Source organism: Rhinoderma darwinii, chromosome 2 (genome assembly GCF_050947455.1).
Source record: "Rhinoderma darwinii isolate aRhiDar2 chromosome 2, aRhiDar2.hap1, whole genome shotgun sequence".
In the NCBI taxonomy this organism is placed as follows: Eukaryota; Metazoa; Chordata; class Amphibia; order Anura; family Rhinodermatidae; genus Rhinoderma; species Rhinoderma darwinii.
This window is the reverse complement of record NC_134688.1, coordinates 358,961,221-358,988,141: the sequence shown is the minus strand read 5'-3', so window position 1 is coordinate 358,988,141 and position 26,921 is coordinate 358,961,221. Positions and strand designations below refer to the sequence as shown.

The 26,921-nt window shown below is 45.5% G+C and overlaps 1 protein-coding gene across 2 annotated transcripts in view; it reads right to left on the bottom strand.

The window, feature by feature from the left end:
- The window catches only part of SYT6 (synaptotagmin 6), a 417,641-nt gene that overhangs the window by 137,272 nt on the left and 253,448 nt on the right, over positions 1–26,921 (bottom strand). For both annotated transcript variants that reach the window (XM_075853823.1, XM_075853825.1), the window contains exon 2: positions 9,110–9,461. In XM_075853823.1, the coding sequence (XP_075709938.1) occupies positions 9,110–9,461 (352 nt within the window). The remainder of the gene's footprint in view (positions 1–9,109; positions 9,462–26,921) is intronic.

The following is a 26,921-nucleotide window of genomic DNA, read 5'->3' as shown; positions in this document are numbered from 1 at the left end:
CGATGTATAGATATATAAAAATAAGCTGCCTTCGCAGAAAGTTCCTGCTGACTTGTAGGCGATTCATAGAAAACATAAATAATGCAAAAGCAAAACACATTTTCTATGGGTCTCTATCTGATCATTTAACAATATGGCTCCGGAGCTTCCCAACATGTTCATGCTACAGAATTAATAAAAAAAAAGGAAACTGGTAACAAATAGATCAGAATCATACTGATATTACAAGTAAGATGATATACTTTTGACCACTTCTAGATTTGTGGTTGGAATAATGAACATGGTCTCCTTTGAATGCAGATGCATAGTTGGGGGAAGGGGAGAGAAGCTCATATAAAAGCCAGAATTGGTACAAGTAAAGCAAAGTATTTGTCCACTTTAAACCCCTTTCAACACCACGTTATAAATGTATGGCACAGATAGCAGTGATTTAACACACTGTGCCGTACATTCGTAACGCAATGATGGTCTGGGCACAGTAGATGTGCCCATGCCATCACCAGGGGGTGACAGCGGTAATATATACAGACAGTCAAGATCCTGCTGCAATGGGCGAGATGAGAGATAACGCTGATCCCAGCTGTTTAACCACTTAGATGCCATTTTAGCGGTTTAAGGCTAGATTCACGCAAACGAGTGCAAACTCCGACATGAAAAAACGTCAGTTTTTCACGTCTGAGTTGCACGTGTGTGGGTCCCGTTTCACGGATCCCAAAAGACTTGAGTCTATCCAGGGATCCGAGAAAACGGGAAAAAATAGGACATGTTCTATATTTCAACGGCCCCCTCACTGGGCTGTGTGAACGGCCCCATTGAAATACATGCGACCGCGTGATGTCCGTTGTTTTATTCGTGTGAATATGGCCTTATACTCACAGGAATAATACATTGAAATCCTGTAGTAGGATTACAGGTTTAAGTCCCTAGGAAGAACTACAGAAAAAAAAATGTGTCAAAAAAAAAGTTCCATAAAAAGTGCTGGTATTTTGCACAAGTTGCAAAGCAGTAAGAAAAATACTACATATTTGGTACTGCAGTAATTGTAACGATCAATAGATTAAAGTGTAATCAATATGTTACTCTTAGGGCGGATTTACACGAACGTGATTTGCGTCTGTGCAACCCGCATGAATTTCACGCGGGTCGCACGGACCTATGCAAGTCTATGGGGCAGTGCAGACTGTCCGTGAGTTTTGCGCATGGTGAGTCCGCTGCGTAAAACTCACGACAGGTTCTATATTTTGGCATTTTCGAGCATCACGCACCCTCTGAAGTCAATGGGTGCGTGAAAATCACGCGCACCACACGGAAGCACTTCCGTGGGACGCGCGTGATTTGCGCAACAGCTGTCAAACTATGAATGTAAACAGAAAAGCACCACGTGCTTTTCTGTTTACAAACATCCAAACGGAGTGTCATAATGATGGCGGCTGCGCGAAAATCACGCAGTCGCGCATCATATGTGGCTGACACACGGAGCTGTTAAGTACCTTTTGCGCGCGCAAAACACTGCATTTTTTCGGTGCGCAAAACGCACATGCTCGAGTAAATCCGCCCTTACCACATGGTGAATGGCGTAGAAGAATCCCAAAAAATAATTTATATTTTTTTACCATCTCTCCCGAAGATAAAGAGATTGACTCATAAAGACAACTCCTTTTTAAAAAGAAGCCGTCCCAGAGAGGTTCTCCATTCTGGCACATAGTGGAGGGCCTCCTGGGGAAAATCCCTTCTTTGACATCAATATGCACTATTATGGACAGGAACTCTTGTGACAAAACCTCTTGAATAAAAGTTAATCAATATGTTTTATGCACCCCAAAATAATATAATGCAATTCACCCCGCAAAAAAGCAAGAACTCTTAGGGCATGTTCACACGTGGCAGAATTGCTGTGGAATTCTCCAGCGGACGTTTTTACATTTGTTTCAATACATTTTTAGGCAAGTTAGTTCAGACATTGCGGAAAACTCCGCTGCGGACCATAGGCTGCGGTGCAGAATTTTCCCTCCGCAGCATGCACTGTCTGTTGTGGAGAAGAAGAAGCGGAATTTCACTGCGGATTTCAGCCTTTGCAATGCAAAAACTGAAACCTGTGGCAAGTCCGCTGTGATAGCTGCAACGTCTAAATTACCTGTCAAATATGAAAATGTCGGTGCAGATTTGTTGCGTAATTGCCCCAAATCTGCACCAACATTTGCAGCGGAAAAACTCTGCCACGTCTGAACGTGCCCTTACAGCTATGTATGTGGAAAAATAAAAAAGTGATGGCTCTTGGAATGTGGTTATGCAAAAACAAACATCAGCATAAATCAATCCAGGATTCTCTTGGCTTTGTCTAAAAAAAACTGCATCAAAGGATAGGTGAGTATTGCTTTTTTTGTTTTTTTTAATTTAAATTGCAGCCCCTGCTAAAAAAATTCCTTTCCTGGATAACCCCTTTAAGAATAAAATAAACGTGATTTTGGCATTACATGAAGTGTATGGTGGAATTAGACAAGATTAAATAATCAGATGAGTAAGGCCTTATGCACTGAGCCCAGGGTGGCACACGGAGCTATAGGGACTCCATGTGCCACCCTACGATCTCTCTGTGTGTCACACAAGACAATGCTTCTCTAAAATAATTCATGAATACGGCATACAACGGAAGATGTCACAATTATTTATCATGCACAAGGAGATACAACATGGTCCTATAGCTTTGTGTAAGATATTATGGATTACGCGGATCTGTAATATGTCCACGAGACCTTAGAAATATAATGGCCTATAACCAACTCGTTTTGCTAAATATTCCACAACGTGCATGTTATCCCGCTAAATTGTATACTGCACTCTCGCTTTTATTGATTCCCTTGAGGTTATTTCAAAATAAAATCACCTGGTGATTGTTTGGATTCTGGTAGACTGGGTGTGAGTCCGAGGCCGGATTTACACGAACGTGATATAAGTCCGTGCAACGCACGTGATTTTCACGCGCCTTGCACAGACCTATGTTAGTCTATGGGGCCGTGCAGACAGTCCGTAATTTTCACACAGCGGGTGTCCGCTGTGTAAAACTCACGACATGTCCTATATTTCTGCGTTTCTCGCACATCACGCACCCATTGAAGTCAATGGGTGCGTGAAAATCACGCGCACCACACGGAAGCACTTCCGTGGGACGCGCGTGATTTGCGCAACAGCAGTAAAAAGTATGTTTGAAAACAGAAAAGCACCACATGCTTTTCTGTTTACATACATACAAACAGAGTGTCATAATGATGGCGGCTGCGCGAAAATCACGCAGCCGTGCATCATATGGTGATGACACACGGAGCTGTTAAGTGCCTTTTGCACACGCTCGTGTAAATCCAGCCTGAGAGGGCCATACTCCATTCTGATTTTTCTGATTTTTCTGATTTTTTCTGTAACCTCAGCGATAATCCATTCTCATTTCGCAGTATAAGGACTTGTCCACACGTAATGGATTTGCTGCACAAAATTTCTGCAGCATTTACGCTTAAACTAAGGCCTAACTCACACGAGCGTGGCATTTTTGCGCACGCAAAAATGCAGCGTTTTGCGTGCGCAAAAACCACTTAACAGCTCCGTGGGGCAGCAGCATATGATGCGCGGCTGCGTGCTTTTCGCGCAGCCGCCATCATTATGACACTCTATTTGGATGTTTGTAAACAGAAAAGCACGTGGTGCTTTTCTGTTTTCATTCATCCTTTTGACAGCTGTTGCGCGAATCACGCTGTTCGCACGGAAGTGCTTCCGTGCGACATGCGTGGTTTTCACGGACGTTTTTCTCGTTCGTCTGAATAAAGCCGAACAGACAATCCGCTCCGGAAAAACACACCATTTCCTGCGTTTTTTACTGCAGAAAATATTAAGGATTTTTCTGCGTTTTTTTCAAGTCTGTGAGACGGTGATATCGCCACTGAAAACCCCAGGAATTAAGTCAACTTTCCGCAGTAGTAATTGACATGCTGCGGAACAAAAAATACGCACCGCAGGTGAATTTCTGGACTGAAATTTCACATCAACTTTGCCGCTACTGTACTCCGATGCGTATTTTCCGTCCGAAATTCTGGACAGAAAATACACAGCTACTCCGTTACGTTTGGACAAGCCATAAAAACAAGGAAACTGATCCATTATGAATATCGGCTTTTTCCACTTAGTTTGAATGAGATGCAATTTATCACACTTCTGTCCACTAGATGGCAATGTAACACACCATACACATTTACATGCGCCTTATGATTAATGAATATGAAAGCAAACATCATGATACTATTGAACTACAAGATGGTATGTGACAGTAAGTTATGAAAGTTACAGAAATCTGCTCAGTGCAGTGACTATAAAAATCATTCACCCTTTCATCTTTTATTGTGAACATGATTGAATGGCAGTGGATGTAATTTAACCTTTTTGACACCAAACAGAAAATGACAAAGTTCAAACCTTTGACCATTTTTTTTTAAGTTTTTTCTCCCTGCATTCTGTCAGTCATAACTTTTAAACTTTTATAGTTATGTAGATGTATGAAGTTATAGATTTTAAGCTGCATTTTGAGGTACATATAAAAGGCTGAATTCATATCACACCATTTGAATCCCTCCCACCAAATCTATCCGCAAAAAATATACATATATTTATGGCACTTGTCAGCGTATCCGCCCTGTGTCAACCTACCTTTAAAGGGTGGGATATATTAGGCAGCAAGTGAACCTCACTTCTTGAAATTGATGTTTTGGAAGCAGGAAAAATGGGTAAGTATAAGGATCTGAGCGACTTTGACAAGGGGTAAACTTTGATGACTAGAAGACTGACTAAGGGCATGTCAAAAACAGCAATTCTTGTGGGGAGTACTCAGTATTCATTCGTTTCTACCTACCAAAAGTGGTCCAATGAAGGACAACCGGTGAATCGGCGAGAAAGCCATTGGCTCTCAAGGCCTATTGAAGTACGTTGGGAGTGAAGGATAGCCCTTCTGGGCAATCTACAGAAGAGCTACTCTAACACAAATTGCTGAAAATGTTACTGCTGGCTATGATAGAAAGGTGCCAGAAAATAAAGTGAATCAGAGTTCGCTGCGTTTGAGACTGCGTAAACAGACAGATTAGAGTGTCCCTGCTGATTCCTGTCCAATGAAGAAAGCGCCTACAATGGACATGTGAGATTTAAAACTAGATCATGGAGCAATGGAAGAAGGTGACCTGGTCTGATGAATCACATTTTCTTTTACGTCATGTGGATGGCCAGGTGCATGTGCGCTGCTAACCTGGGGGAGAGAGTGCATTCTGATGGCATATGGGAAGAAGGCAAGCCGGTGGAGACTGTGATGCTCTTGATAATGATCTGCTGGGAAACATTAGGACCTGGTATTCGTGCCTTGACACATACCACCTACCTAAACAACGTTGCAGGCCAAGTACACTCTTCATGGCAACGGTATTCCCTAATGCCAATGGACTCTTTTAGCTGGATAATGCGCCCTTCAACAATGCAAAAATTGTTCAGTAATGGTTTGAGGAACATAAAAAAGGGTTTAAGGAGTTGACTTGGCCTCCAAATTTCCCAGATCTCAATCAAATCAAGCATCTATGGGATGTGCTGAAAAAAGATGTCCGATCCATGGAGGCCCTACCTTGCAACTTAAAGGACCTAAAGGGGTTTTACCATAAACAAAATTTATCACCGATCCACAGGATAGGTGATAATTGTCTGACCACTGAGACCCTGACATATCGCAAGAACGAGCATCCCTGAGTTCCCTATGTGAATGGAGCAGTAGGCCAGCATGTGCAGTACTGCTCCATTGACGGTCTATGGGACTGCTGGAGATAGTCGAGTACAGTGGGACTGCCGTATAGATTACCACGGCATCCAATCCATCTGTCAGAGGGAGTGGCCGTCTCTGTCACCTTACTCCCCCCCGCGAATTGATCGCAAGGGGGCAATGATTGTCATGGCAGCCTGGGGCCCTAATCAAGGCCCCTAGGTCTAGGTCTGCTATATTTGTCCTAGAGGTAGGGCTTAATAGGACAACAAAAAAACAACAACAATATACTGCAATACATAAGTATTGCAGTGTATTGTACCAATGATCGCTTGTTCAAGTCTCCTTGTGGGACTAAAAATAATTTGTAAATTTAAATAAAGTTTTTAGTAACACGCAAAAAAATTAAGTAAAAAATAAAACTTTTTCCCCCTAAAGTAATGTCAAAAATAAACATTATTGGTAATGCCGCATCTGTAAAAGTCTGAACTATGGCAATATAACATTATTTAACCCGCCATAAAAATATGACAGAATTGTAGTTGAAGTGATCAAAAAGTTGTATGCACCCAATATTTTTTAACAAATTGTTTTTATTTTGTAAAATTTAAAAAAAAAAACTTTATTTAAAGGGGTTATTTGGGTTTTAAAATTTGATGGCCTAGCCTTAGGATAGGCCATTAATATTAGATAGGCGGGGGTCCGAACAGCTGTTTGATGTGCCTGTGTGTACGAGCGTCGCAGCCTTTTTCATTGTTCATACTTGCACATGCCGCTACGTTCGAATCGACTGTGCAAGGTATTGCAGCATTGTTCCATTCAATCACTGTAGTGTGGTATAGCAGCAAGGTGATTCTTTGTACCTACTATATAGTTACTATGTGGATTTCAGTGGAGACTGTGAAGATTACTATTTGGTAAATTGGGGACCATTATTGGTCTTACTCAGTCTGGGCATTTAGAGAACACGTTAAAATCTTCAGATCACAACCAAGTTGGTGTTAGGTGTATGAGCAGGTTAACTGAGATGGGACTTACATTTAAAAAAAAGGATGTAGGATTTTACACTTTTTTGCTTGAGATGCTTGAATCAATATTAAGGCTCCCTATAGGCAGTTAACCGGCCTTGCCTGGTATAGTAGATTGATCACCGCAGATCTTTAAGTAAATGTGGTGCTATCAGAGTTGGGCTCTTATCAATCTATTAAAAAGCTTTAAATGAGGTCTGTAAATCTATTTGCACTGGAAAGTATCATTACCTAAAATGTAATAATATAATCAATATCTATCATCTTTTTGATAAGGCATCATTTTATCTATTGGGCTTCTGACTAAAGACCATTTTTACGGGGCCAAATTTCCAGAGCTTTTTGCTTCATTTACATGGATCAATAATTTCAAGTATGGGGGTGAAAGATCATTAATATGATCGTTCATCTCCATACATTTTGCATCTTGTCGGCAGCACATCCCTTGTTTACATGGGGACATGTGCTGCCAAGAAGTGACAATTTTTTTGGGCCGAATAAATGATGCAATCATGTAAAAGAGCCTTGGCCGCATAAATGATGCAAGAATGAAAAATTGGCCATACAGATGTGTTCACCATCACAGTTGCTTATGGACTCCAATTTGTCATGAAACAAATTCATTACAATATCGCGACATGCTAAAAAAAACCCTGATGGGCTGCAATCCACATTACAACTACTGGGTAGCCACACACAGACACCTATAGCACTGACATCTTGTGACAGAATATTGCAAAATCATGTTTTTTTCAAAGCTGATTATCTTGTGCCACACATCTCAGGATATGTTGAAATATGAGAAAAGGTACGGAAGGACACACCTGTATATCAGTAAATCAGAAGTTAGAGCAGCTGCTAAAGTTTGACTATTGGTATTTTTCTACTCAGTTTCAGCAAAGTGCATAAGGGCAGCCTTAAGGTTGTCATTTTTTAATCACCTGCTCAGAATAGGTAGGCTGCATTTTATATATATATATATATATATATATATATATATACATTACTGAATGTGTAAATGGTTAAACTGGTAACCCATGTGCTGTGGTCGGGATTTTAATAAATTATTCAATTCAATTAATGTATTGAAGAGATTAGGAACCAGCTCGTTTAAGAATCGGTGAGCAGAGAATATGTCACTTTCATTTATGTACACCGCATGAATCCACCTGAAAAACAACTTGATGGCGGCTAATGCTATCTGGCGGCTTTCCCCAGGCCCATATTACAACATACTCCCTGGGACATAACTAAATGAATGTGACTGTAAGCACGTTGACAGGTCAACTTGCCAGAATTACAAGATGGTAGTGACAGGTGTGCTGGACATTTACAGTGATGGTTGCAACTCAGTGATATTTCTGTAACATAATGGACTTATACGGAAGCCAATGAATGTCACTGAGTAAATGAGGAACAAGAGACAGCAATTGCAGTGGAGCTGTGTGAATTATTCATTCTACTTTGGGAACAAAACAGGATTATATATGGACTAGGTTTAAATATGAAGTTGTGAAGAATACAATACATTTATAAGAAGACGAGGGTAACTATTGAGGGAGTAGTGGGCAACTACTCCCTAGTGGGCAACCTTAAGCAATTGTGGATTGAAATATACTTAAAGGGAACCTTTTGCCAGAGTAGGATGACTTATCAAAGATAAACTAGTACATAAGAGCCTGATTTCTACAAGTAATTATTCTGATGTGATTCTCTATATAATATCTCTCTGACTTAACTCATTATATTTTATAAGAAAATCCCAATAAAATTAATCTGACACTTTGGTAACCAGCTAGCTTTTTGGTCCAGATCTATACTTCTCCTTGTCCTACAAATTTTTCTGCCCTCACCACCTCATATAAGAATATACTTATTATTTAAACACCTTCATCAATAACTTTACAATAACAATTAACATTGAGTCTTCCATTTATTTAAACCTACTACTTTCTACCCCTTTGAGTAGTTGCCATTTCCTAAAATTTGGATTCTAACACCAAGTTAGAGAACCTGAAAGCTCCCAATGTTACTCCTCATCACCCACAAGAAAATAACAACAACAACAACAACAACAACAACGCTCTTGTCAAGCGTGTCAATATTAGCGGACTTACCTGCAACAGGACACCCACTTTATCCACACTACATGGACGAAGTCTATAAATTCAGTTCTCCATACATTAAGAGTTCAGATTAACTTGATTAAAGTTTTGTTGAGTCAAATCTTAATATATTTAAATGTATAATGAATAATCTGATTTCATCATAGCAAAGACATGAAACGGTTGTAGAAAAGTTTTACCTGGTAGAAGAAGCTGGCTCAGTGGTTTGTCTCTGTATTCTGGTGCGACGTATCATGTGCTCTTTCATTGACATCTGGACCTCCGCTGGTATATCCGGGGAGGTGTGGCTTATTTTAACCGCTGCTTCCAGAAAGCCAAAGTTGCTTGCATCCCTCAGCTTGTCAGCCATGACTTCTTTTTCAGTGGTTATCTCACTGTAGGTGGAGATGTTCTGAGGTGCAGTCGGGTTGGATGACACAGTCTTGTTCCTCCAGGGCACCCACCACAGCTTCCAAAAGAGAAAGAGAAAAACTGCCACCAGGGCCAGCCCACACACAATAACTATCACTGCAAGGAGGCTGACGGACAGGTCTACAGGAGCAGAAAGCAGGAAGTGACATTGACAGAGAAGAAGGGGACGACATGAGACAACACCAGGGACAGCAGAGAGACAAAGGGAGGGAAAAAAAGAATGGTTGTGAGAAAAGCTTCAAGGTTTGAAGAAAACAAAAAGATGACAAAACTAAGTTATTAAGATTAATTAAGTGTCTGTGAGCGCAAATCATGTGTGAAGAAATTAAAAAGAAAATGCAAATTGTTCATGAGCATGGTATGACTATTCAACTATTTAACTATTGTGTTGGCAGTTTTACATTTTGACTAATGTTGTTCTTAAAGGATATACAACTATTTTTTATTTCTCCATGGCATCTAAAAAAAAAAAATGAAACAGCATTGCAAATAGTTTAGAATAAAAATATCCTACCGTTTTGTTTACACAGCTACTATGCATACCTATGTGTCTCCGTTGTTACAGACTACAAACAAACCTTGTGTAGTCTGATCCTCTTCTACTCTCTGTAGGTTAGGAACATAAGGAAACAGTTGGAAGGTATCACGTGACTGTAGGATTAGACGGCATAAATTATTTGTTTCTAGTCTTTAACCATGGAGACACAAGTCTGCATAGGAACTGTATGCACAAAAAGGTAGGATTTTTTTAATTAAAATTATCTTATTTACTTTTTATTTGAGCTGTATTGGAGAAAAAAAAAATGGTTGCAATGGATACAATTTCAACCACACAGTCTACAAAATCTGTACATTGGATTAAAAAAAATTGAGTAAACTGTGAATGCATTTATCAGCTGTATCATAGGATTTGGTTGCATCCCATAAACCCGGGACAGGGCTTATGACTTTTTTCTACAGGCAATCTGTCAAAATGTAAAGTGTAGTTTTACTTTAACAAAAAAAAAAAAACATAAATGGAAATCTAAAAGTAAAGATGAGTCTTTTTAATTTGTCCCATCCACTTATACTAGAGGGCATTCTACGCTACACAGATAACTGCTCATAAACGTAATGATGATCGGTTCAGACTGATAAAAATTTGGTCAAACAATAATATTTCATAGTTGTTACTAATTTAATATTACAATCACATAATTTATGATAATATAATTTCCAATCTCCTCATATTTGTTTAAGAATGCTAATCCTGAATGGGGTTAAATCTATGTGTGCCTGTATTTTTGCTTCATAAGAAGTAACATCTACTCTTTACCATAACTTTTGTTCCACTAGTGTTGACTTTCAAATATTCAGTTAATGGACTATAGCATATCTCATTTTAAGACTTCTTCAACATTGGGGACATGTTTAAAAATTTATTTATACAGTATTTAAAAGGCCAGGATAACACACAAGAGCTTTGATGCCGTTTTTGGCTCTGTTTTTTAAACAAACACAGGAGTGGACACAAAAGAAAGAAGATCCATCAATCCTTTCTTTGGGCATGTTCATCTTCTTTGGGCATCCGAAGAAAATATTGCTGCAGATTCATTGGGAATTTGCAAAAACATTTTCATATTTGACAGGTAATTCAGACGTTGCAGACATCACAGCAGACTCGCCGCAGATTTCAACCTTTGCATTGCAAAGGCTGAAATCCGCAGTGAAAATATGTTGCTTCTCCGCAAAATAATGTGCGTGCTGCGGAGGGAAAATTCTGCACCGCAGCCTAAATTCCACACTGTTATTTTCTGCAACATCTGACCTACGTTACCTAAAAATGTATAGAAACCTATGAAAAAACGGGTGCTGCAGATTTCCACTGCGAGATGTCAATTCGACCACGTCTGAATGTTCCCTTTATATCTTTCCTTCCTTTTGGATGCTCTTTTTTGTTTTTGGCTCAAAAACTTCATCAAATCTGAGTGTGTGTGATCCTGGCCTAAAGGGTTTTGACACCTGTTTTTGCAGGCTTTCCTCAAGTGTATGAGAGGTTTTTTTTATTTTTTATTTTGAGCATGCTCCTAAATTATTATAAGGGTATTACAAGTTTAAATCAAGGTTATTCATTGTCAAATGAAAAGCTATACAATTTTCCAATATCACTTCTTCATGATTTTTAAGATCTCTAAATGCTACAGTATCATTCAATATTGTTTACTTCTAGTAGAAAAAAAAATCAGTTCTAGTCATGTGATGAACACTAAATTTATTATTCCAGGCATAAAAATCATAGATGTGACCATTCATACTTTTTACAACATTTGTTCAAAATTTTCGATTCCGAAACAGTCTAAAAACAAGTATCCACATCAATTATGTTTTCTCACTGCCAAATGGCCACAGGCAAATGGTTTATATTAGTCACGCACAATGCGGTTTACAGTAACCTTGCTATGTTGCCTGAAATTAAGTCTAATGTCCAACAATGTTTTTTGCAATAAAGGCCAGGATCACACATAGTTTTGATTCAATTTTTAGTGCAGTTTTCGGGTCAATTTTTCTTAGCCAAAGCCAGTGGATGCAAAAGGAAGGTAAGTTATAAAGAAAATAATGAATTTGCTTTCTTTTGTGTCCTTTCCTGTGTTTGGTCGAAATCGGAGCCATATACTGCACCAAAAACTGCATCAAAACTGTGTGTGTGACACTGGTCTTAATGACAGAGACCAGATTTTAACTGAATGCCCGCCCTTGAACAAGTTTTTTGTATGTTAAATGAACAAACATTTCTGTGCTGATTAATTTTGCTATATACAGTACAATTATAGTTCCATATTTCTGATACAGTTCTAAATCCTCTTCATAGACCTATAGATAACTTGTATAATTCTTGATGACTACAGACACCACAAGGGGAAAACTATGGAACTTACCACAAACATTTCATACATTAAACAATATGCCGCAAGCTCCTAAATCCCCCACCTAAATACAGAAATTTATAATTTAATTCTTACATCCATGCAGAAGATTTAGGCTCTGTATTAGAATAGCAGATCTCCAGCCACTATAAAGGACACAGTTATTTTGGGCGGTGAGGACATCTTTTTTTAGTTTATTTCAACTTCTGCGTTGCAAGAGCACTAGCGTTTTAATATTTCAGTTGATGTAGCCATATCAGGGCTTGTTTTTTGCACGACGAGCTGTACTTTATAATGACATTTTATGTTACATATAACGTATTGAAAAATGTTATACATTTTTTAAGGGAAATGGAAATAAAAACAGCAATTCAGCAAATTTTCTGTCAGTTTTGGGCCACTTTCCCACAACAGTGTTTTTGTTCGGTACTTTAAATCACTATTTGTAATATTGCTTCTATAATATAAGAATGGTCAAATCGCAAAAGAACCATACTAAGGACATCCCGCATCACCCTAAATCTGCACCTGGACAAGGGGACATTGATAAATATATGAGGAAGGCAAATGTACCGTCAAATATGACGAGAAACTGGCAGGGGCGAAGCGCAAAACTTTCCCCTCTGCTGATATGGAATATTCGGAAGGAGATAGGGAGTCTGAACTGGAAGAGCAAAATCTGTCCGATGACGTGCCAGTCTCAAGGGCATTTATGAAATACATACTAGCAGAAATTCTCACTCCACTCATTCAAGATGTAAAAGAGATCAAACAAGATCTGAAACACCTGGGAACTAGGGTGGAAACTCTCAAATCCAACCAAGCTGCTATTATTGAGTACAATACGGAGTGGGCACACAATCTGGAACATTCTCAAGCTGATATTAACCTGTTGTATTCTCTTGTGGAGGATCAAGAAAATCAGGAACGCCACAATAATTTACGTCTTAAAGGGGTTTTCCAATACTTTTTTTTTTTTTATCACTGCAATGCTTCTCAATTTATCTATTAATGTCCCTGAATATCGTTATCTATATTTTAATTTTTTTATTTACCATTATTCTCTTTTGTTTACATTGAGAGGTTTGTTTACCTCAGTGTGTTCGTTGTCTTGCTCTTCCGGTCATACAGTTCCCGGCATGCACCACTTGTGTCCCAGCATGCAATGCACCGGCAACAGCAGGGATTCATCACGCCTACTACAAGCAGCTATAAAAAATCTCCATTGCCATTTTACTGCTCTCATTAGACCAGTGAGAGCTAACGATAAACCTGCAACATATCAGTGCTTTACCAAACAACACTCTCTTACATAATTGTAAAAAAAAAACTTCATTTGACCCCAGAGATAGAGTCTCAGAGCAGGGCAGAGCGCTAGTATAGACTCTGCTCCGGGACTCTGTGGAATCCCCTGACATCACTGTCCATATATGTACAGTGTTGTCAGGGGCTTCCCCAGAGCGGAGTCCCGGGCAGGGTGCTAGTATAGACTCTGCTCCGGGACTCTGTGGAATCCCCTGATATCACTGTCCATATATGTACAGTGTGGTCAGGGGCTTCCCCAGAGGGGAGTGCCGGGCAGAGCGCTAGTATAGGCTCTGCTCCGGGACTCTGGAATTCCCTGACATCACTGTCCATATATGGACAGTGTTTTCAGGGTCTTCCCCAGAGCCAGAGTCCCGGGTAGAGCGCTAGTATAGGCTCTGCTCTGGGACTCTGTGAAATCCCCTAACCCCAGCGCCAGAGTCCTTGTCAGAGCAACTGGCTCCTGACATCTGATATTTTCTGATAGTTTCCGGTCCGCTGCTAGAGGGAGAAAATGACGCGGAGGCGCTGTGATAGCGCAGGAGTGAGCATGCGTGGTAAACATAGCTAGTGGAGAAACCACGCATGCTCAGAGACCAGCAATGTTTCTCTCCCCTAGCAGCAGACCAGAAACTATCAGAAGAAAGAGAGTATCTGGTCCACCACTTCCCTCAGTGTATAGTGACGTCAGGAATGATGTACCCGTACATTGAGCTAGCCAGAAAACGGAACTCAGATCATGGAAGTAAGGATTTTGCCACTGGAGACGCATCACGTGACCAGCGCTGGAATCGGGTTTTAGAAGATCAAATCAAAATGTAAGTATATTACAAATTTTATTATTTTTATATGTGCAGTGAAATAGAAATTAGTTAATTGCTTCCGGAAAACCCCTTTAAGGCTTCCCGCATTTGGTAGCCTCTGATGTCTTACTGTCTGCAGTTACTAAGTTCTTTACTTCCATGCTAGATCGGGACTCCCCAGAGAACATTACTTTGGACCGAGCGCATAGAGCTTTGGGACCTCCTCCTAAGCCTCATGAGTCACCCAGTGATGTGATTTGCAGGCTTGCGAACTTCCAAACTAAAGAAAAGTTGCGTAATATAGCACGATCTTCCTCTACGTTGCTCTATGAAGGAGCAACCATCTCGATTTTCCAAGATCTTAAAAAGAGACGCACTCTCTAACCTCTTTTAGACATTTTGAAGGAACGGAAATTACTCTATCGATGGCTCCATCCGTTTGGTCTCCTGATTCATTTCCCGGGGAGATGAATAGCTATAAGAGCTGTTGCGGTCCTTACAGCTGTGTACGAGCACTTGGGCTTAGATCCTTTGGATATCATGGATTGGAATGCACAGAATGTCGCACCGTTTCCTCCTCTCCCAGTCGCTACCTCTTGGGAACCCGTGAGTGCCTCTAAATCACAGAAACAAAGGGACGCAGCCTGCAGGGCTTAAGGGGAAGCCTCCATGACCTCCCTGGTAGGAAAAAGGTTAATAGGTAGGGGAGAGTTGGAGGGAGTTGGAGGAGGGACAAGGAGGAGTCAGGGGGCCGTTGCTGCGCTTCCCGCTGTTTTCGGCATTGAGCCGGAAGCAGCGGGAGGAGTAGCACAGGGAAAGACAAGCTCCCCGTTGCCCGCGCTACTAACCATGTCGGAGGCAGTATTATTAGAGCGGCTGCGTGCCGCTGCTGTGCACCACGGTCCCGGATGGCTGGGAGAGACCGTGGCTGCACTAACGAGGATCCCGGACGCCGTTTCGCCACGTCAGGCCAGGCGTTCGGGGTCTGTTGCAAGGGACAGGCTCCCCTCCCCTGGCCCCCTTCCTAGCATGACTATGGCGGCGGGGGGGGAGTCGGCAACAACCGCTCCTGCTCGGAGCAGGCAGAGAGCGTTGCCGGGGGTGACGGCGACTCAGGCCGGGTCGACCCATCCCTCCCGGCGGTCTCGACCTCCAGAGCGCCTCAGTCCTGAGGCAGTCCCGCGGACACGGCGTCGCAGAGGGAGCCCGATCACGGACGCTGCAGGCCAGGCAGCTGGGAGGACCGCCCCTTCCCAGGCCCTGCGTCCTGGCAGGAATCCCAAGCCGCGACGGGGTCTGGCGGTAAGCAGGGAGTCGCAGGCCGGGCTCCCTGTCACCCCTCCCCCATCGGATGGAAGATTTGGAGGACAAGGTACGGCCGCCCCGCCTGGTGATGTTCCGGCCAGGGGGCAGGCTTCTTCAGGATCATCAAGACGGACGCCTAGATCTGCAGCGACGTTGAGGCAACAGGTCCGGTCGGAAGTCTGGGTTCCAGCGGTCGGGCGGCAGGTTGCCGGCCCATCGGTCAGCGCTTCATCATCTCCGATCCGAAGATGTCGGTGGGATGGCCAGTCGTCTGCGAGAGAAGAGCTGGAGGAAGGTGAACTGGACGCGTATCGTCGAGGTCAGGATGGTCCGGCTGACGGGAACACAGCGCCTGTGCGGCCCGGTGAGTGTATAACTCCATCATTGTCATATCCAGCGATTTTTATGTCGGGTGTCGGCGGGGGGGCTGCTAGCGTCGCATCGGTGGCCGGTAGTGGCGCGGGCGGGCGCGATTGCGCGGGTCTGGCAGACTTAGTGGGTTGCTTGAGGGAGCTGGTCGGGCGCCTAGATAGGGCGGCGGCGCCGGTAGTCGCGGAGGTGTCCCCGGCGGTAGTGTGGGAGGGCCCCAGGGACGCGGGATTGTTACAGGCGCGGCCCGTGACGGCGGTTAGAGAGGCGGTCGCGGTGTCGGTACAGACCGAGGCACAAAAAGATAGCGATCGGGTGCGTATTGATGATCGTGCTCGTGGGGAGGTGTATGTTTGTTTCGAAGGTCCGTTGGGGGCGCATTTAAAGCAGGAGGTGCGTGAGCGGATCTGGAAGGACGAATATGTTGAGATTTTTTCTCTCTTGCCGCTCGCTAAATTTAATTTGGATAAGAGCAAGCGGGACGAGAGTAAAAAGGACGAGGAGGAACGGCGGCGGTATAGGCTTATCCCGCAGACGTTCGTTAATTGGTCGCAGGCGTTCGCCATATTGGCTAGTGTGATAGGGGAAAAGGCGCCGGAAAATTGTTCGGCGTTGTTTTGTTATTTTGATGCCATTGGGGAGGCTCATAGGGAGTATGGGGGTCAGGCGTGGCTGCGATACGATGAGCAATTCCGTCAGCGGTTCGGCCGGCGATTCGGTGGGACCAGAAGGATATTGCTCTCTGGTTACGGGTTACGGCTCCGGTTAGGCAGTCCTTTCCCGGGAGCGGCGGCCAAGGAGGCCAGTCTAGTCAGGTTGGACAAGGCGGCGGGGGAAAGGCGGGTTTTTGCTGGCAATTTAATGAAGGCCAGTGTAAGTTCGGGGCCACGTGCAAGTTCAAGCACGTGTGTTCCGAGTGTAATGGTGCATCACACGGGGCGGCAAAATGTCTGCGAAAAAAGAGGTCAGGGAACCAGTCCTCCGCGGCTGGTCAAGGGGGTGTCACCGGTGAAGGTGGAAAAGATGGCCCCTTATCTAAATGAGTATCCGGATAGGGCGGCGGCTAAGTTGCTTTACGAGGGGTTTTGTGTTGGTTTTGTTAGTCCCCCGCCTCCTTATGAGGTTCTGGTTACGCAGAGGAATTTAAAATCGGCTTACTTGCATGCCAAGGTTGTGTCGGAAAAATTGTTAAAAGAAGTGGCGTTGGGTCGCATGTCGGGGCCTTTTGTTGATTCGCCTGTAAAAGATTTAGTTGTGTCCCCGTTGGGTATTGTTCCTAAGCGCGAGCCCGGAAAATTTAGTTTGATTCAACACTTATCGTATCCCAAGGGTTCGTCGGTAAATGACGGGATTGATCACGAGTTGTGCTCCGTAGTCTATACCTCATTCGATAAGGCGGTGGGTTTAGTGCGGGCTGCGGGTCCAGGCGCGCTGCTAGCGAAAACCGACATCGAGGCGGCGTTCAGGTTGTTGCCAGTTCATCCAGAAAGCCAACGGCAGTTGGGTTGTTTTTGGAATGGGGCTTTTTACGTGGATCGGTGCCTTCCGATGGGGTGTTCCCTTTCTTGTGCATACTTCGAGGCGTTTAGTAGCTTCGTGGAGTGGGTAACGAGGGGAGTATCCGGGGTCGACTCGTTGATCCATTACTTAGATGATTTTTTGTGCGTTGGCCCGGGGGGTTCGCCGGTTTGCGGTAATTTGCTTTATGCGCTACAGAAGGTGGCGAGGGATTTTGGGATCCCTTTGGCGCCAGAAAAAACGGAGGGCCCGGTAGCGACTATTTGTTTTTTAGGAATCGAAATAGATTCGGTGGCAATGGAGTGTCGTCTCCCTGAGGATAAGTTGGGTGCTTTGAGGCTGGAGGTACGGCGGGCTTGTAGACTGAAGAAAATGACGCTGCGGGAGCTTCAGTCGCTGCTGGGAAAGTTGAATTTCGCCTGCCGGATTATGCCAATGGGGAGGGTGTTTAGTAGACGGTTGGCGGCGGCAACGGCGGGAGTGCGTGCGCCGCATCATTTTTTGCGGCTCAAGGAGGAGCATCGAGCTGATCTTCAGGTTTGGGATGACTTCTTGGGCCAGTACAATGGTCGCTCGCTATGGATGGCCCTAGCGCAGGATACGAGTGATTTGAATATTTTTACGGATGCGGCTGGGGCGGGCGGTTTTGGAGCTTACGGGGGAGGTCCGTGGTGCGCAGGTCAATGGCCGGCTAGTTGGGTGTCCAGTGGACTCACGCGGAATCTGGCCCTGCTCGAGCTGTTCCCCATCGTGGTGGCGGCGACCATTTGGGGGGACAGGCTCAGGGATAAGAAGGTTCATTTTTACTGCGACAACATGGGGGTGGTGCTGGCCATTAATAACATCACGGCGTCCTCTCCTCCGGTAGTTCAATTGTTGCGACATTTAGTGTTGGTGTGTTTGTCGTTGAACGCGTGGGTGGTGGCGGTGCATGTGCCGGGAGTACGGAATTGTATCGCTGATGCTCTTTCTCGCTCGCAGTGGGACCGGTTTCGGCAATTGGCACCGTGAGCGGAATGTCTCGGTTTGGCTTGTCCGGAACATCTTTGGGATCTGGTCTCGGTCCCGTAGAACAACTGGTACAAAGGTCTTTGGCGCGCACGACGTGGAGTGCTTATTCTGCTTGTTGAAGGCAGTGGGAGGAGTGGGTAAGAGAGTTGGGTGACGTCAATACGAATAGAGACAGGTTGGTGGCACTTTTGTACTGGTTAGGGGACGCCTGGGAGGCGGGGTTTTCATTGGCAAAGGTGAACCGGTTCATATCTGCGGTGGCGTTTGGTTTTAAGTTGCGAGGCTTTCAGGATGTATCGAAGGAATTTCTGGTGTTACAGGCTTTGAAGGGGTTGCGCCGAGGTAGAGTGGAGGCGGATAGTAGAAGGCCTGTGTCGTTTGCGTTGCTTAGCTCGTTGGGTGGTTCATTAGCATCGGTCTGTCGTTCTTCAGACAAAATGGGTTTGTTTCGGTTAGCTTTTTCGTTAGCGTTCTTTGGGGCATTTAGAATAGGTGAGTTGGTGTCGCCAAGTACCAAACAGGCAGGGGGGCTGAGATCTGGGGAGGTGAGCCTATTCGCAGATCGGCTGGAGGTATGGTTGCGTCGGTCAAAAACTGACCAATTAGGGAAGGGTAAGCTGATAGTTTTGTTCACCCTCCCGGGGTCGGTTATGTGCCCAGTAGAGTGCATGCAGGGTTTTAAGCCGCAAGCGGGGTCTCCAGATTTGCCTTTGTTACGTCATGTGGACGGGTCGTTTTTGTCCAGGTTTCAGTTTGGAGCTGTATTTAAAAAATGTCTGACGGCGGTTGGTGTCGCAGCGGGCTCATATTCATCTCATTCCTTCAGGATTGGCGCAGCAACTGAAGCGGGGCGCTGAGGGTTGGATGATGAAGGGGTGCGGCGCATTGGTCGTTGGGAGTCCAACAGATTTAAGTCCTATGTCCGCCCCCATTTGTTATGAGGTTTGTTGTTAACGCTTAAGAAATGTTTTATATGGTGGTGTCTAATTGTTTTTTTCGTTTCAGATTCGCCTCCGTGTTTGGTGTGGTTGCTGGGTCATTCTTACGTGCACTGGGGGGCTTTGAGGGCGGACGTCCGCCCGGACGGTCGCCAGTTGCGCATTCCGCGACAGGATGCGGTTGTGCATTGACTGGGATTTAGAGGTATGTCTTGGAGCAGGGTGTTGGCGGAATTCCAGACATATGCCCGGCTTGATAGGGTTCCGGAGGTCTTAGTGTTGCAGGTGGGTGGGAATGACTTAAGAGTCCGCCCCTTTCGTGAGTTGGTGCAGGATATCAAACACGATATGTTGTGTTTGTGGGTTTCTTATCCCAAGTTGGTAATAGTGTGGTCGGACATAGTCCCAAGGAAACATTGGCGGTTGGAGTCAGGAGTGGGGAACTTCTGGAGGAGTGATGGGGTTCATCTGACCGAGGTTGGCATTGATCTTTGGAGCTTGGCGATAGCAGAGGGAATAGAAAGGGCGGTGGTGGTGTGGCGGAACTCACAGGCTTAAGGTGGTCAAGGCCTGTTTCGCTGTGGCGGGGGGAGTCCTTGAGGCCAGTCAGTACAAAATGGTGGGGGGGTCGCATGGGGGGTATGCGTCCCCCAAAAAAGGTACATGGTTGAAGACTTCATCGGGTGTTATCCCTTTGAAGTGGTCTTCTGGTGGAAGGTATATCACTTGAAGGCTTCATCGGGTGTTATCCCTTTGAAGTGGACTTCTAGTGGTCGGTATATCACTTGAGGGCTTCATCGGGAGTTATCCCCTTGAAGTGGACTTCTAGTGGTTGGAGCCATCTGCAGAGGTGAACGGTGCTTCCGAGCTGGTTTACGGCTGGAGGTAATTGGTGGTTTGCAGAAGGCTAACTCGGTGTGTTCTTAAAAAAGGAATATCTGAAAGGGCTTCTGTAATGGCAGGGGGTAGGGAGACGGACAAGTGAGCCCTAATCTACCCGCCACTCTTGCCCTGTCTACTTGCAACGACCCGCCCTAGGCGACGGGGTACAACTGGGCGGCGGTCCCTGCGCTCAGTAAGTGCACGACAAACACGACAAACATACAAAGGAACACAAGCAAGGAAAAGGGGCCGTTGCCCACGGCAACACCGTGAGCAACCAGAGTGGTGAACGAGCCGAGTCAAGCCAGGAGTGTGCGAGGTACAAAACGAAAAGCAGAAGAGTAGTCGGTAAGCCAGGGTCTGTATGGAGCAGGATCAAAAATAGCAGGAGCTGTAGCTGGGCCAGGAAACCACAAGGAAAGAATCACAAGCACCGAGGGACAGGAAGTGCAGGCTTAAATAGACCGAGGGCGGGAGCTAGCTGAGTCTGGCCAGGTTACGATAGGCTCTCCCACTCCTAAGCCTGCCAGCCTGAATGGTGGAAGCAGGAGTCAGTCTCAGGGATGTATTCTCAGGTGCTGACTGATTAGTTCTGGGAGTTAACCCCGAAGCTGTGCCTGGCAGATCCTTTACAGTACCCCCCCCTTTTATGAGGGGCGACCGCACCCTTTCTAAGTGGACCTGGCTTACTGGGGAAACGCAGGTGGAACCTCCTGACCAATACCCCAGCGTGAACATCCCGGGCGGGTACCCAAGTCCTCTCCTCGGGCCCGTATCCTCTCCAATGGACCAGGTACTGGAGGGAGCCTTGGACCATCTTGCTGTCCACAATCCTGGCCACCTCAAATTCCACCCCCTCAGGGGTGAGGATGGGAACAGGAGGTCTCCTCGAGGGAGCCAAGGACGGGGAGCAGCGTTTGAGGAGGGAGGCATGAAACACGTCGTGTATCCGAAAAGACGGGGGTAACTCCAGTCGGAAGGAGACAGGATTGAGGACCTCAATGACCTTATACGGCCCAATAAACCGGGGAGCAAACTTCTTGGACGGAACCTTGAGACGCAAGTTCCTAGACGACAACCACACCAGATCCCCGACCATAAACAGGGGGTTATCAGAACGTTTTTTTATCAGCCTGAGTTTTTTGTACGCTCTGGGACACCTCTAGGTTTTTCTGAACCTGGGCCCAGACTGTGCACAGTTCCCGATGAACGACCTCTACCTCGGGATTGTTGGAACTACAAGGTGAAACGGAGGAGAACCGTGGATTAAACCCAAAATTACAAAAAAAAGGAGAGACCCCTGACGAGTTACTGACCCGGTTATTAAGGGAAAATTCGGCGAGGGGAATGAAAGAGACCCAATCAAATTGACAGTCAGAGACAAAACACCTTAAGTATTGTTCTAGAGATTGATTAGTCCTCTCTGTTTGGCCATTGGTTTCAGGATGGAAGGCAGAGGAGAAGGACAGATCAATCCCCAACTTCATACAGAAGGCTCTCCAAAACAATGAAACAAATTGTACCCCTCTGTCCGAAACAATATTGACAGGGACCCCATGGAGACGCAGGATGTGTTTGATAAAACAAGGTAGCCAACGTTTTGGCGTTGGGTAGTTTCTTGAGGCGCACAAAGTGGCACATCTTACTGAAGCGGTCCACCACCACCCACACCACCGACTTGCCTTGGGATGGAGGCAAATCGGTGATAAAATCCATGGAGATATGTGTCCAAGGTCTCTGGGGAATGGGCAACGAACGCAGTAAGCCCGCTGGTCGGGACCTGGGAGTCTTGGACCTAGCACAAACCTCACAAGCGGCGACGTAGGCCTTAACGTCTTTAGGCAACCCAGGCCACCAATAATTTCTGGAAATGAGGTGTTTGGTACCCAGGATGCCTGGATGGCCAGATAGTGCGGAGTCATGATTTTCCCTAAGTACCCTTAGCCGTAATTGCAGGGGAACAAACAGCTTGTTCTCAGGAAGGTTCCCGGGAGCTGCACCTTGATCAGCAGCAATATCAGAGACTAAATCAGAATCGATCGAGGAAATGATTATACCTGGAGGCAAAATACAAGCAGGATCTTCCTCCGAAGGAGGGCTGGCCATGAAGCTACGCGACAGTGCATCAGCCTTAATATTTTTAGACCCAGCCCTATAGGTAACCAAAAAATTGAATCTGGTAAAAAATAACGCCCATCGAGCTTGTCTCGGGTTTAGCCTCCGGGCAGATTCTAGGAAAACCAGATTCTTTTGGTCGGTAAGGACCGTTACCTGGTGCCTAGCCCCCTCCAGGAAGTGGCGCCACTCTTCAAATGCCCATTTAATGGCTAAGAGTTCGTGGTTGCCAATATCATAGTTACTTTCAGTTGGCGAAAACTTCCTGGAGAAGTAGGCACAGGGGCGGAGATGGGTGAGGGACCTGGTACCCTGGGACAAGACAGCCCCCACTCCCACCTCAGATGCGTCAACTTCCACGATAAATGGCTCCATTTGGTTGGGCTGAACCAGCACCGGGGCCGAGACAAAGCACTTCTTAAGGACCTCAAAAGCCTGGACAGCCTCAGGAGGCCAGTGGAGGAGATCAGCACCTTTGCGAGTGAGGTCCGTAAGGGGCTTAGCGATGACCGAGAAGTTAGCAATAAATCTCCTGTAATAATTAGCGAACCCCAAAAAACACTGTAACGCCTTCAGGGAGGCAGGTTGGACCAATTTCGCCACAGCCTGAACCTTGGCGGGGTCCATGCGGAATTCATGAGGAGTGAGGATTTGACCCAAAAATGGAATCTCCTGTACCCCAAACACACATTTTTCGGTTTTGGCAAACAGATTGTTTTCCCGAAGGACCTGGAGCACCTTCCTGACATGCTCAATGTGGGAGGACCAGTCCTTGGAAAACACCAGTATGTCATCTAGGTACACTACCAGAAAAATCCCCAGGTAATTTCTCAAAATCTCATTTATGAAATTCTGGAAGACCGCAGGGGAATTACACAACCCAAAGGGCATGACGAGGTATTCGAAATGGCCTTCGGGCGTGTTAAACGCAGTCTTCCACTCATCTCCCTCTTTGATGCGAATAAGGTTATACGCCCCCCGTAGATCCAATTTAGAAAACCATTGGGCCCCCTGAACCTGATTAAAGAGATCAGGAATCAAAGGAAGGGGATACTGGTTCCTTACCGTGATCTTATTCAGGCTACGGTAGTCAATGCATGGCCTAAGACCACCATCCTTCTTCCCCACGAAGAAGAAGTCAGCACCTACCGGAGAAGAAGAGGGACGAATGTAACCCTTGGCCAGGGATTCCTGGATATACACTCTCATAGCTTCACGTTCGGGACAAGAAAGATTAAATATCCTACCCTTAGGAAGCTTAGCTCCTGGTACCAATTCGATAGAGCAATCGTATTCTCTATGAGGAGGTAACACTTCGGAGGCCTCCCTAGAGAAAACATCAGCGAAGTCCTGAACAAACTCGGGTAGCGTATTCGCCTCCTTAGGGGGAGAAATAGAATTAACAGAAAAACATGACGTACAACATTCATTACCCCATTTGGTTAGCTCCCCAGTATTCCAGTCAAACGTGGGATTATGCAACTGCAACCAGGGAAGACCTAGAACCAAATCGTACGATAATCCCTGCATCAACAGTACAGAGCATTGCTCCAAATGCATGGAGCCAACAAGGAGTTCAAAAACAGGGGTATGCTGTGTAAAATAACCATTAGCAAGAGGAGTGGAGTCGATACCCACTACCGGCACAGGTTTAGGCAAATCAATCAGAGGCATAGCAAGGGACATAGCAAATTCCACAGACATGATATTAGTAGAGGACCCTGAATCCACGAAGGCACTGCCGGTAGCAGACCTACCACCAAAAGAGACCTGAAAGGGAAGCAAGATCTTAGTACGTTTCATATTTACGGGAAATACCTGTGCGCCCAAGTGACCTCCCCGATGTTCACTTAGACGCGGAAGTTCTCTGGCTGCAATCTTACGCTTAGGACAGTTGTTCACTTGATGCTTGTCGTCCCCACAGTAGAAGCAGAGACCATTCTTCCTGCGGAATTCTCTACGTTGTTGGGGGGACACGGAGGCCCCGAGTTGCATAGGTATCTCTGAATCTTTCGGGGAGGAACGAAGCAACGGAGCTTCGGGAGGCATCATGGGGGAGTCGGAGGAGAAAACACCAAGACGTTCAAGTCATCGTTCCCTGAGACGTCGGTCAAGTCGTACCGCTAAAGCCATAACCTGGTCTAGGGAGTCAGAAGAGGGATAGCTAACTAGCAGGTCTTTCAGGGCATTCGACAGACCCAACCTAAACTGGCACCTTAAGGCAGGGTCATTCCACCGAGAAGCTACGCACCACTTCCGAAAGTCAGAGCAATACTCCTCAACAGGTCTCTTACCCTGACTTAAGGTCACCAGCTGACTCTCGGCAAAGGCAGTCCTGTCGGTCTCGTCATAAATAAGTCCGAGAGCAGAAAAGAAACAATCAACGGAGGAAAGTTCAGGGGCGTCAGGAGCCAAGGAGAAGGCCCACTCTTGGGGCCCTTCCTGGAGCCGGGACATAATTATACCCACCCGCTGGCTCTCAGAACCTGAGGAATGAGGCTTTAAACTAAAGTAAATCCTACAACTCTCCCGAAAGGAGAAAAAAGCCCTCCGGTCCCCTGAGAACCGGTCGGGCAACTTGAGGTGGGGTTCAAGAGGTGCGGTGAGGGGAACTACCAGGGTAGCATCAGGCTGGTTGACCCTCTGAGACAGGGCCTGGACCTGTAGGTAGAGACCCTGCATTTGCTGAGCCAGGGTCTCACGGGGGTCCATAGTGGTGTCAGGGACCAGGGGTAGACTAGGTATGGGCTTGTGATTATGTAATGGCAGGGGGTAGGGAGACGGACAAGTGAGCCCTAATCTACCCGCCACCCTTGCCCTGCCTACTTGCAACGACCCGCCCTAGGCGACGGGGTACAACTGGGCGGCGGTCCCTGCACTCAGTAAGTGCACGACAAACACGACAAACATACAAAGGAACACAAGCAAGGAAAAGGGGCCGTTGCCCACGGCAACACCATGAGCAACCAGAGTGGTGAACGAGCCGAGTCAAGCCAGGAGTGTGCGAGGTACAAAACGAAAAGCAGAAGAGTAGTCGGTAAGCCAGGGTCTGTATGGAGCAGGATCAAAAATAGCAGGAGCTGTAGCTGGGCCAGGAAACCACAAGGAAAGAATCACAAGCACCGAGGGACAGGAAGTGCAGGCTTAAATAGACCGAGGGCGGGAGCTAGCTGAGTCTGGCTCTCCCACTCCTAAGCCTGCCAGCCTGAATGGTGGAAGCAGGAGTCAGTCTCAGGGATGTATTCTCAGGTGCTGACTGATTAGTTCTGGGAGTTAACCCCGAAGCTGTGCCTGGCAGATCCTTTACAGCTTCAAGGACTTTCTCTGCTCGGGTTAATGTTAACGTTAAAATTGTTATTTACGATTCTGACCCATGTTGGGTCATGTGAATTATTAGAAGGAATTCTCTGGTGGATTCCTAACTAGTTATCCGAAGGTTTCGGATTTAAATTGTTTTTATAAAACAGTGAAATTAATAAACGGCTGCTGTGGCCATTTCACATCCAACCTCGGTGTCACGTGTCTTTCTTAAAGGTGGGGGTGGAGGGATAGGATGGGTAAGGGAAGGTTCATTAACACACGACTCTACTTAGGCAGGTCATGTTGAATGTGTTTTTTTCCCCCTACTTTACCCTACCTCACTTACCCTCCAATTTTTCCATTACTGGAATGTTGAAATTTGCTGCTTCATTATGATGGCATATAATGTGCTTTCTATAAGAGCTGTCCTGATGCAACCCTCTGGCTTTACAAGGCTACTTTTACTGTCTGGTCTTATAATGTTAGAGATGCCCCCAAAAAACGGTGCCAAATCTGTAACTCTCTGAAAACCAAAAAGACAGCTATAGCCCTTCTGCAGGAAACCCATTTTAGGAACTTTCATGTCCCTCGTCTTTCACATATGACCTTTGATATATGGTAATATAGTTCCTCCTCTAGTTCAGCTTCTAGAGAATTTAGCATAGAAATACGTAAAAACACCCCATATTCTCTCAGAGTCACTATAGTTGACAAAGATGGACGATATAGTTCTATTAAGGGTAAAATTGGCTCTCAGGTGTTTAGAATAGGCAATGTTTAAGCTCCTAACACTCGGCAAGTTTCTTGGTTACTGAAGATTCTGGCTAAATTCCAAGACTTTGCAGAGGGTTTTGTGATACTAGGTGGAGATAGAAATGCAACGCTTAACCCGGAGTTCCTCCTCCCGTAGTTCTGCCCTATCAGGTAATGCCTTGAGGAAACTTAAGTCTAAGTAGTTGTCATCAGGCCTTGCTGACATTTGGAGAGCAATGCACCCCACTACTAAGGATTTTTCCTATTATTCTGTAGCCCATAAGTCGTATCAATGACTGCACTATATATTTGTACCACAACACCTTCTGCAATACTATGTTAAAACCAGTATAGGTAATATCTTATTATCAGACCATA